Genomic DNA, 12,313 nt, shown 5'->3' with positions numbered 1-12,313 from the left:
TTATAGTCATCCTATTGAATGTGAAGTGGTATCTTAATGTGGTTTCAGTTTACATTTCCCTGGTGGCTACTGATGTTGAACATTTTTTCATGTGCTTATTGGCCATTTGCATATTCTTTCTCTATTTTAAAAGTATGTTTTTTTATTGTTGTTGTTGAATTATGATAGTTCTTTACATATTCTGGATACTAGACCCTTATCAGATAGATGATTTGCAAATATCTCCCCCCATTCTGTTTGAGGTTGTCTTTTTACTTTATTGATGGTATCCATGAAATCACAAAAGTTTTTCACTTTGATGAAGTCCAGTTCATGCATTTTTTTCCTTATGTTGGTTATGCTTTTGTTGTCATATCTAAGAATGCTTTGTCTAACCCACGGTCAGGAAGATTTATTCCTATATTTTCTCTTAAAAGTTTTATAGTTTTAGCTTTTAAATTTAGATCTGTGATCTATTTTGAGTTAATTTTGGTGTGGTGTTCACTGTTTTTGCAGGACCATCAAATGTTTTCAAAATTGTGAAGATGATTATGGAAAGAAATTTCCAACCTGTGATTATTTTCAGTTTTAGTAAGAAAGATTGTGAAGCCTATGCACTTCAAATGACCAAATTAGATTTCAACACAGGTACTACATCATTTCAGTATCATTTTAATGTTATGTGAAAATGAGCGTAAAATATATTTCTAGTAATATTTTTATCTGTTACATATTACTAGGATATGCCATTCACCTTACAGTTACAGCAGTACTCAGCACATTTGTAAAAGCTTTAAAGGCCTTTGACTTATACTTTCTTCCCTTTCTTCTCCTTTTATTGAAAGATATGAGTACATTGTTCTATTTAAAATTTGGAGAACCCTATGAAAAATATTAGAATCATGCCTTCTTATACTTTGTTACCGTAAACTCCTCAGTTATTGTGGCTCTCTATTTGACCACTTAAGGGTAGGTCTCATAGCTTGGTTAGACCACCTTCTATATAGAAAATACCATGCTTCATTCTCACTGAAGTCTAAACCAGTAAGACCTGCCCTTTGCTTAACTATTTTGTAATTCTCAATCAAAGTGATATAACTTCTAGCAAATCGGTAAATTATTCCTATACATTAATTGCAAAAGTAATTCACCTGAAGTCACACAGTTAAGACAGTAGCACAACCTGGCTGTCTTAGTCCATTTTGTGTTGCTGTGACAGAATAGCTGAGACTAGTCCATTTTCACGCTGCTGATAAAGACATACCCAAGACTGGGCAATTTACAAAGAAAATAGGTTTAATGGACTCACAGTTCCACGTGGCTGGGGATGCCTCACAATCATGGTGGAAGGCAAGGAGGAGCAAGTCACATTTTACGTGGGTGGCAGCAGGCAAAGAGAGGGAGCTTGTGCAGGAAAACTCCCATTTTCAAAACCATCAGATCTCATGAGACTTAGTCACTATCACGAGAACAGCACAGGAAAGAGACACCCGCATGATTCAGTCATCTACTGGGTCCCTCCCACAACACATGGGAATCATGGGAACTACAAGATGAGTTTTGGGTGGGGACACAGAGCCAAACCATATCACTAGGTAATTTATGAAAGGCAGAAATTTATTTCTTATAGTTTGAGAGGCTGGAAATCCAATTTGAGGGACCCAGCACATCTAGTGAGGGCCTTTTTTGTCGTGGAATCCCACAGCTGAAGACAGTAGGGCAGGAGAGCATGCAAGAGAGAGGGTGGGAGAAGGGGGCTGAACTCATCTTTTTATCAGGAACCCATACCAGTGATAACTAACCCACTCCTCTGATAAAGGCATTAATCCATTCATGAGGACCCTGTCTCTTAAAGGCCCTACCTCTCAACACTGTTTCATTGTGGATTAAGGGATCAGCACATTAACTTTAGGGGGACACATTCAAACCAAACCACTGGCCAAGAATTGCAGTGTGCTGAATACCAACCCGATTATCTTTCAACTCTGCCTTTTGCACATGTAATCCAGTACAGTGAAAAGTAAATAATATCTTAAGCCATCCAAATTTAAATTTCAGTTGTATTGTTTTCTTTATCAAGGCAGGTTTTGTTTTTTTATCTGTGCATTTTAAAGCTAATTCCTACTTTTCCATGAGTAAAAGTAACAAATGACAGATAGCTGACATAGCCTTCTAAAGCCACTAATAGTTTGTGTTTTTTTAAAGACTGAATTGTTCTGCCCATAAATGTTTTCTCTTACCTACAAGTGCCGAATAAACTTAAAGTTGCAGGGTTGCATACTGATTAACAAATATTTATTAAGTTTAACAAATGCTTAGTATATATTATTTGATAGACACTGTACAAGAAGGCAGTGCAATGGTTAAGAAAGAGCATGGGCTTTGGAATTGTTTTTCTCACAGTTAATAGTGGTGCTAATTATTAAAAACTAAGCTTCACTTTACTTAGTAGTAAAATGTAGATAATAATAGTTCCTGTGTCCTGTAATTGTTAGACTTAAATGTTGTATGTAAAGCACCAGATGTGGTTATTGTTACTATTTTTGTAAGATAGTACTTTTTTCATGAATTAAGTCTACTAGATATGTTTTGAAAGGCAGAGAATTATATTGATTATGTGGTAATTTTTATCTACTTTCTCCTTGACCATCTTAAATGCCACCTCTTTACTTTTGCTCTTTAAAGACTCTTTTTTTTTTTTTTCTGAGATGGGGTCTCACTCTGTTGCCAGGACTGGAGTGTAGTGGTGCGATCATGGCTCACTGCAGCCTCAGCCTCCTGGGCTCAGGTAGTCCTCCTGCCTCAGCCTCCCAGGTAGCTGGGACTACAGGTGCACGCCGCAATGCCTGGCTAATTTTTTTGTATTTTTTGTAGAGACAGGGCTTCACCATGTTGCCCAGGCTGTTCTCAAACTTCTGGCCTCAAGCCAGCCACCTGCCTCAGCCTCCCTAAGTGCTAGGATTACAAGCTTGGGACACCATGCCTGGCCTTTAGATTCTTATTCTTTGTAATGTGTGAAGTTTGGTATCACTAACTCATTTTGATATTTCTGTACCCTTGAATTTTCTCCTAGATGAAGAAAAGAAGATGGTTGAAGAAGTATTCAGTAATGCAATTGATTGCTTATCCGATGAAGATAAAAAACTCCCTCAGGTGAGTTTTCAGTATCAGTAGATAAAAGTGTAGATAATAATAGATTGCATATATTCACTTTACATTGCTTGGTTTTATTACTCTATTGCACTTTTCACACACTGTAGCATATGGGTTGTGATATGCACTTAATGATACTTTGACTTTTACTTTAAACTTCAAAAAGGCAATAGGAAGAAAGATTTGCTGTCTGAAGGAACTTTTCTCTGAGAGCTAGTATGGTGTGAAAATTACTGCTAGTGTTCTCAGTATTACAGAATTTTTAATGCTAGTTTTAAGTCATTAACTTTTTTAATCCAGAAGTCTACCACATAAAATAAAAGAGAACAGTTACTGAAAATCATGTGTTTAGTGAGGAATTTAACATACCTACTTTGCCTTAATCCAGTGTATTTTTGCTTTGACTGTTGAAACAGCCTGGGAATTCCAAAATATGCTGATGCTTTTGTGCCACTTCCAGAGATTCTGATTTAATTGATCTGATGTACATTCTGGACATCAGAATCTTTTAAAGGCCCCCCAGGTGATTCTGCTGTGCATCCAGAGCTGAGAAATAGTGCTTTAGACTGGTATGAAAGTTTTGTTGAGTGAAAAGAAACATTGGGAGATCATCATACTCTCCTTTACAGATGAATGCCTTGATTTGTAAGGGATTTTCCATAAGACTGTGATAACATGTTTCTTGCTATTTGAAAAGGGTATTTAATGTATAAACTTTTTTGTAGTTTTTCTTCCTGGCTGAATTATTAGTATCTAAGGGCTGAGCCATGTTTTTATACATCTTTGTTATAGCGCACTTCTAGTAGTAAGTATTTAAATGGCGTTTGATAGATTGTTGAAAGAATTCTTCAATAATTGATTTATTTTTAGATTAAGTACATATTCATGTTAAATATGTGTTACAGTGATTTATTTTTTGGGGGTTTGAGTTGCCAGTATCTTTTAAGTTTATTTTCTACAGGCAAAAACTCTGCCCCTATAATGTGTAATTGTTTTTTGAGGAGATGAAGTGATGCTGGAAAATTTAAGACAGCAAAGCATTTGTAAAGTATACTTACTATATGCCTTTCCTATGAGCTTGGCCAGAATTATATTGAATTTAATAATCCGTGAGAATATAGGTTTGAGTTTTGCTTTTATTCTGGAAAGATATTATTAAGTTTCTTTAAAGAGAAAGCACTCTTTACTGTTTTTCTTAATTGAGTTAGTTTAACATTTTAAAAATCCTTTTCTCACATCATTATAAAATCAGTGTTATTCCAAAATCACAGGTAGAACATGTACTTCCTCTTTTGAAGAGGGGAATTGGTATTCACCATGGTGGTTTACTTCCTATTTTGAAAGAAACTATAGAAATTCTCTTTTCTGAAGGATTGATAAAGGTATGGTTTTATTTTTATTTTTTATGCCCCCATATCGTGTTGTATGAAGAGTTTGAAAATGAGAGAACATTGTTTATAGGCAATATGTGTGTTTTTAACAAGGCTTAATGAAATGACTTAAATAATGAACTTGATTTTTAAATATGATGTTATACTTAAATAAATCTTGAAGTGTAGGTAAAAAAAACCATTTGTTTCCTTTCTTCAAGAATGTAGTGGTGGCAGGGTACAGTGGCTCACACCTGTAATCCCAGCACTTTGGTAGGCTGAGGTAGGTGGATTACCTGAGGTCGGGAGTTCGAGACCAGCCTGACCAACATGGAGAAACCCCATCTCTGCTAAAAATACAAAATTAGCCAGTCGTGGTGGCAAGCACCTGCAGTCCCAGCTACTAGGGAAGCTGAGGCAGGAGAATCACTTGAACCCAGGAGGTGGAGGTTGCAGTGAGTGGAGATCACACCATTGTACTCCAGCCTGGACAACAAGAGCAAAACTCTCAAAAACAAGAACAAAACCAAAGAATGTAGTGGTAACACTATTGGATACCACAGAATGTTGCAGAAGGTGTATTTAATTACTAAACCCGGGGTTGTAAACTTCTTTCTGCATACAGAATAAAAGGATTAGTTTAGAGAAGACAAGGAAATTGCTGGTTAGACTTAGGAAAGAGAGTTTTTTTAATATTCTAATTTAAACCAAAGAGCATCTGATTTACTTTTTTTAAATGATATTGATATTTATACCAAGAAATGGGATATTAAAAATGGGAAACAACATCAAAATGTAATCATAAGTCTATATATGACTCATACTTTTTTTTTTTTTTTTTTGAGGCAGAATCTTGCTCTGTCACCCAGGTTGGAGTGCAGTAGCACCTCTGCCTCCTGGGTTCAAGCAATTCTCCTGCCTCAGCCTCCCAAGTAGCTGGGACTACAGGAGCATACCACCATGCCCAACTAATTTTTTTTTCTTGTTTTTTGTTTTTGTTTTTGTTTTGTTTTGTTTTTGTTTTTGTTTTTTTGTAGAGATGGGGTTTCACCATGTTGGCCAGGCTGGTCTTGAACTCCTGACCTTAAGTGATCCTCCCACCTCAGCCTCCCAAAGTGCTGGGATTATAGGTCACCATGCCCAGCCTCATACATTATGTTTAAAAATTATTAGAATTTTAAAAATCAAATGTGAGATTTATCATGAGAACCTCAGCACTAAGTAGAATATTTAAGATAAATTTACTTATCTTGAAGAACATATTTGAAGTCACTTAGATAATGAATTTTATACTTACTTAGATCCTGGTATGTCCCTTCTAGATTGTATATTTTGCTGAGCCCTACTTTTTAAGGATCTTTTAAAAAATACACAAGCAGTACTTGTTGGGTGTAAAATTCAAATAGAGCAGTTGTATGTAAAGTAAAAAAATGAAAGATCATCCCATCACTTGCCAGAAATATCTACTAGTATACATACAAATAATGCATTAGTCATTTTGTAAACAACAAAAAAAGTCATTATACTACCCCTATTATATAATTTCATCATATGTCAGATTCTTCTTCATTCTTTTTAATGAATGAATAGTATGCTATTGAGATGATGAACTAAAATATTTTTACTTCTTTCCTAGAGAATTTAGTACTTCAGTGACTTTACTTATACATATATCCTTTTGTACCTAAACCACTATTTTTGTTGGTCTTAGAAGTGAATTACAGAGTCAGTGATTCTAGTCTTCCTTGAGAGATCTTCTAATACTGAAGTGGTCCTCAAAATCACTGCGTCGTCAGTTGCAAAGGCCAGGAAATGTGTTCGTGTTTAGAAAAATATTCTATGACCTAAAACTTTGTTCGTAAGACCAGTGTGTATTCTCTCTAGTTGGCACTGTTAGAATTTAAGAAAGTCTGTTTTCCCTGAATTACCAAACTTCTGGGCTACGAGAGACATTAAATGTTAATTAATAATTTTATATATAAAATACGAAATAGGTTTGAGAACATATTGTTTGTTATTTTTGTAGGATCTCATTAACTAATTTTAAAGATTAATAATGCATTTACTTAAAAATTATAAAACCAGATTTTCAGCTTAAAATACATGTTTAATTATAGAGTTACTTATTTACTTAGGCCTTATTTGCCACGGAGACCTTTGCTATGGGAATTAACATGCCAGCTAGAACTGTTTTATTTACAAATGCCCGCAAATTTGATGGGAAGGATTTCCGATGGGTAAGTAAAGCAATTCATATATCAAAATAATTTTTGTCTTTGTTATACTATAGATAACTGGCTTACATAGTCTTTGAGATTTTAAGTCCCACCTACTTAAGAACTTGAACCTGAGCTAATACAGTTTCATCAAGGTTAAACCTTGGCTTTTGGCCATTTGTGGTGGCTTAGGCTTATAATCACAGCACTTTGGGAGGCCAAGGTGGGAGGATGATTTAAGGCCAGGAGTTTGAGACCAGCCTGGGCAACATAGCGAGACCCCATCTCTACAAAAAATGCAAAAATCACCTGGGAGTGGTGATGTGCACCTGTAGTCGCAGCTACTTGAGAGGCTGAGGTGGAAGAATCACTTGAGCCCAGGAGGTCAAGGCTCCAGTGAGCTGTGATTGCACCACTGTACTCGAGCCTTGAGGACAGAGTGAGACCCTGTCTCTGAATAAATTAATTAATTGAACAAACCTCCGTTCCCTTAAATTTTTATCCTAACTCCTTCACTCCTACCTCTCCTTCAAAAAAAAAGAGATTCCTTTAAGTGAAGGAGTTTGATGATAGGAGGTTAAGTGTGCAAGTGGTTTATGAATGCTTTAAATCATTTTAAATATGTCTAGAGTTTTCATTTCTTAAAGTTTAAGGTATTAAAGCACCACTACAGTGGCTGTACTTGCATCTATTTTGCCCTTCAGATTTAAAAAAGAAGTTCTAACAGGTTTGCACACATGTCCAAGGCAGAAGCAAAGAGAGAAAGTTGGGAGCATAGGCGAAACAATGAACTGGGGTAAAAAGCAAATCCTTAATCCCAAGGCAAGTACTCCATTTAGTAAACAATTACCAAACTTAAAATATGAATTTAGAACTCTGTAGGTGACTGGGATGCTGAAGTAGAAACAGAGCAAAAAGACAATCCAGACTCGTTTCTCTTGACAGATATACAATAAAATGTTATGCTGTAAACACTCTTGAGAAGTATGTTCAGGGATATAGCATAAGAAAGGAAGTCATTTGGGGGTCAGGGAATGCTTCATTGAAAGGCAGTCCTTAAAATAAGTAACAGCAGATGAGAATTTGCTAAGCAGAGAGTAGAATATTGGCGGGGGTGAAAGGAAAGTGATGGAACAAAGATTTCTAGTTTGAATTCACATAGCCTGGCTTTGGGGAAAATAGTCCTTTATTTAACCTTTTATCTTTGAAATTGGTGATTCTCTCTGCTTGGAGAAGTTTCTGAAAGGAATTACAAATCATCAAAATGCTGAAAAGTGCCCTCGCTGAAACTGTAAATAAAGGCGAAACATTTTTCATGATGTGTTTTATTTTAAAATGTTGGATGCTCTACAAAAGAGGAATACGAGTATGGTGAGGCAGTGACATTTCTGGGCCAGAACTTCTTGGGTCAGGAGGGCCTGGCCCAAGGCTGCCCCTGGGAAAAGCTGAGTAGAGCTGCTGAGTGGGAGCCAAACCCTCTGTGCTAGCAGGGACTCTGCAGTCTGGCTAAGGCTGGGCCCTAGCCCCTTCCTACCCAATAAAGGCAGCTGTGGAGAGAGGGAATTTGGGTTCCGGCCTGGTTTGTGGTGGGGGGAAGGTACCATGACAGATTTGAGGATGATTTCTAGTGGACAGCAGTCAACCAACCGCACCCACCTCCCACAGGGACTCCCTCTAGCCTGAGACTCATCGGGGTCCAGACTGGAAGGCTAATGCCATGAGAGGAAGCAGGCACAGGGTGGATTGGGCAAGGGAAGCTCTGAGAAGGTCAGTGCCCAGCCACCCAGGGTTCAGAGACATTTCACACAATATGATTAAGTTTCAGGGAGAGATGCGTAGAAGCTCAAGAGAAGGAGAGAGTTAAGCAGCCTGGGACCCTCCCTCACAAAGCAACCCTTTCCTTCCTGCTTCCTTGTGGAGGACAGTGGGTGTGCATGATGGGTGTGTATGATGGATGTGCAGTGATCACTCCCAGGCTCTCTATACTATGCCAGATGCCAGATAGCACCTTCATGCCACTGTAGAAGAGGGAGCACTGGAGCCTGATGGGAAAGGGCTATGGGCCATATCAAAGGATTGAACCAGGGCTGACAATGGAATCCTAATGGTGAACCCCCTGCCCTCTGCTTTGGCCCTCAAGGGTCCCATTCCCCAGGTAGCAGCAGTGGGACTCCCTTTAACCCCTCCACTGTTAGGAAGGAGGCACCTGGGGGATGGAATGGACATCCAAGGGGGAAAGGGAGGTAATAGTGGGCTCTGCAAAGAAGGCATTGAGGGTGGTAGGCTGGTGGGCCAGGGACCCTCTTATAGTCAGAGATAGGCTGGAGCCTGGGGCAACCCTGCCACCAGCATGGCCACACCATCTAGAAGGGTTAAGGTCCATGCTGTTGCCCTACCACCAGAGCTCTTGGCGAATCCTGGGGCCAGGAGATGTCTTCGTGGGGGCACCATGAAGAAAGAAATGTCTTGGCTGGGAGGTAGGGGACTGTTTGGATCTAGCCAGGGGCTACGAGTCCAGTCAAGGCATAAGCTTTGTGTTTACCTGGGCCTCCTACTGGAGCATAATCTTAAGGATCAAGATGCCTTGGAATGTAGAGAGTCAGGGAAGAAGGCTCTGTGGAGGAATGGGGGGTAGTTCTAGAATTAACTGTCCCAAAGGGTCCTGAGGCTATAGAACACTCTTCAGCCAGCACTGCTGCCCCCACTTGTTCTGGGGAAGAGTCAAAGGGTTAGGGAGACAGTGAAGGCCAGGTTCTGTCCTTTCTCCAACTCATACCAGAGCAGTTTCCCACCAAAATGAGTGTCAGTGCCAGACCAGATGCCTCATTCAGGGAGTCACAGACAGCCCCCTGTGCCACCTCTACTCTTGTCACATATGGCCCAGGCCCATGGCAAGGAGTGGGGCTGCTGAAGGCACAGAGAAGGAAGTGGGACCAGACATTCTTCACCTTTTGCTTGCTGTATAGACCTATTTCCAGAGAGGGTAACAGTCCTAGATGGTACAGCAATGAATGGCCAGGCTGAGATCATGCTGTGTCTGTACCAAGCCAGGTGGGTCAGCCATTGTACTGTTGGCTGGTAACGCAAGTTTGAGTTTCTGCAGCTCACGCTCTTGCATGTGACTCAGCTTGGAGCCTGTCAAGTGGCTTTAACACGTGGACTGGGCATATTTGGTGCTCTGGCAGTGTGAGGAGGCACATTTGAGGAGGTTTTGGGAGATGAACTGGTGCAGATTCTTCGTGGATGAAGAGGCTGCCGTGTTTACCACCCACAAGTGTCTCAGGGCCTGCAGTGTAGTCATATGAGCTCCAGGGTCCGCTGTCAGCAGGCAGTCAGTGAAATCCTTAGCCAGGTTGGACATACTGGGTAGCCAGGGCTCATTCGAGTAACTATACTTGTCTCTGAGGCATGATTGTTGTCCCTAGAGGGCATAGTGCTACTCAGCAGGATGTAGACGATGATGCCTGGGACCCACACGTGCACTGAATGGTGTAGTACTTGCAGGCCAAAACCTCTGGGGCACGGTATGCTGGTGTGCCATAGGTGGTCTTCATCAGGCCTTTGTAGTTGTTGCTGTTCTTGCGGGCACTGACCAGATTGAAGTCAGTGATGATGATCTTGGAGTCAGTGCCTGGATGGTGGTAGAGCAGATTGTGAGGCTTGAGGTCTTGGTTTGTGATGCCCAGTGCATGCAGATACTGGATGCCATCTAGCACCATCTGCAGCATTCACATGGCATCATGCTCAGTGAAGGAACCCTTGGTGATGATGTGGTTGAACAGCTCTATGCTAGCAGGGATCAGTTGTATCAACATGTATACATGCTCCTGCATCCTAAACACCTCCACCGGCTGGACAATGTTGGCGTGACGCACCTGGTGCAGCACGCACAGCTCTGACTCCCACACCTCCTACCCCTCCTGGTACTTGATCTCAATTATCTTGGTGTATGCTGCCAAGTGGCTCAGTGCTCCATGCATACCACTTGGCAGAATCTCCTTTGCCAATTGGGGTCTTCATGTCATACTTAACTGTCATATATGGGTTGAACTTGGCCCTGTATTTAGCCACCCTGGCTGTGTGATCACAAGGGAGGCTCTTCGTGGCCGGTATTGGGGACACTATGCATATTGACTGGCTGCTGGAAACCTGCCTGCCTCTATGATGAAGTGCTTATACATACCACTCTGAGTGCCACTGAACAGCTGCACCTTCTTGACCAGATCCAGCTAGACATCGTTGGATGGCTTGGGAAGGACCTTGCTTTTCCCTCAGCCCATCATGGACATAAAGGCATCTTCTCCAGTGAGGCTGGTGGATCTGCTCTGTAGGCAGTGTTCCATCTACCTCATACAGGCAGTGGGCTTTCAGCATCTCAGCAGCTCTGCTAACCATGTCTGAGCTAGGACTGCCACCACCATCCTCAGGCATCAGCATTGTGACCTATAGTGGTTTTTCACTCTTTTTGAGTTACAATTTTTTAAAAAGAATCTGGACCCTTTCCACAGGAGAAGAGTACACATGCACTTACAGAAAAAACTTTGCCCAGTGTTGAAGTGGTTCAGTGGTGCCCTGAAAGCCTGTATACAGGTGGCTTACTAACCTTCTTCTATCAGGTTGTTCCTGGTGACAGACGGACTCAACCAAACTCCAAGCATACATACCAAGAAAATAGGAGAGAATTTTGTTTTTTCCAAAAGCATGAATTATAGTCATCTCATTTTGCAGATTCAGAAAGTTAATTATGATCAAGTCAGAATTGATACTTGGTTGAGTTTGAGTCATTGCATTCTTAGATTTTGCTGTTTTCGCTGGGCGTGGTGGCTCATGCCTGTAATCCCAGCACTTTGGGAGGCTGAGGCGGGCGGATCACGAGGTCGGGAGATCAAGATTTTGCTGTTTTCCAGAATATCCAGCTCAAAGGTATTTTTTACTGCCAGTGAATTAGCCAATATTTCCCAGAAGCTGTCATATATTTGTAAGCATAATTAACAGTAATTGGCTTACGTGGAAAGCCAAAATTTTTAAAAGCCTCAATTTTACGCTTTAAATTTAGATTAAAAGCATAAATTTTCGATCCAAAATGATAATAAGTCTAAAATTTAGTTTTGTTATGTCAGTGTGATGTGGGTTTGAAACATTATTCTCACATGTTTTGCATTTTTGTGCTTTGACTTTAACTCTTCTCAAACTTCATGTTGTTTTTAATCATGTTTCCTTTCTTAGGGTTTATAACTTGTTATAAATTTTACAAAAAGAGAAATTTTAAGAATATGTTTTTTACCAGTTTTTTTCCTAAACTCTGAATTTTAACTATGTTCATTCAGATTTCTTCTGGTGAATACATTCAGATGTCTGGTCGTGCTGGAAGGAGAGGAATGGATGATAGAGGAATTGTAATTCTTATGGTAGATGAAAAGATGAGCCCAACAATTGGAAAACAATTACTTAAGGTAACTACATTAAGATTGTGTACCTTTACCAAGAATTCCAGAAATATACTTCAGGAGCCATTTCAGAATTGGTTGTGTCAGTCAGACACCTAAGTGAAATGAGTTAATATACTGAAACTATCTGGGCTTGGGAAGATGGAAG

The 12,313-nt window shown here is 40.0% G+C and overlaps 1 protein-coding gene across 4 annotated transcripts in view; it reads left to right on the top strand.

Moving 5' to 3' along the window:
- The window catches only part of MTREX (Mtr4 exosome RNA helicase), a 117,353-nt gene that overhangs the window by 38,718 nt on the left and 66,322 nt on the right, over positions 1-12,313 (top strand). For all 4 annotated transcript variants that reach the window (XM_001145794.7, XM_063810475.1, XM_054684363.2 and 1 more), the window contains 5 exons: positions 496-627; positions 3,053-3,132; positions 4,404-4,514; positions 6,638-6,739; positions 12,046-12,171. In XM_001145794.7, coding sequence (XP_001145794.1) covers positions 496-627; positions 3,053-3,132; positions 4,404-4,514; positions 6,638-6,739; positions 12,046-12,171 — 551 coding nt within the window. The remainder of the gene's footprint in view (positions 1-495; positions 628-3,052; positions 3,133-4,403; positions 4,515-6,637; positions 6,740-12,045; positions 12,172-12,313) is intronic.

Source organism: Pan troglodytes, chromosome 4 (assembly GCF_028858775.2).
Source record: "Pan troglodytes isolate AG18354 chromosome 4, NHGRI_mPanTro3-v2.0_pri, whole genome shotgun sequence".
NCBI classification, from domain to species: Eukaryota; Metazoa; Chordata; class Mammalia; order Primates; family Hominidae; genus Pan; species Pan troglodytes.
This window is presented reverse-complemented; position numbering and strand designations above follow the sequence as displayed.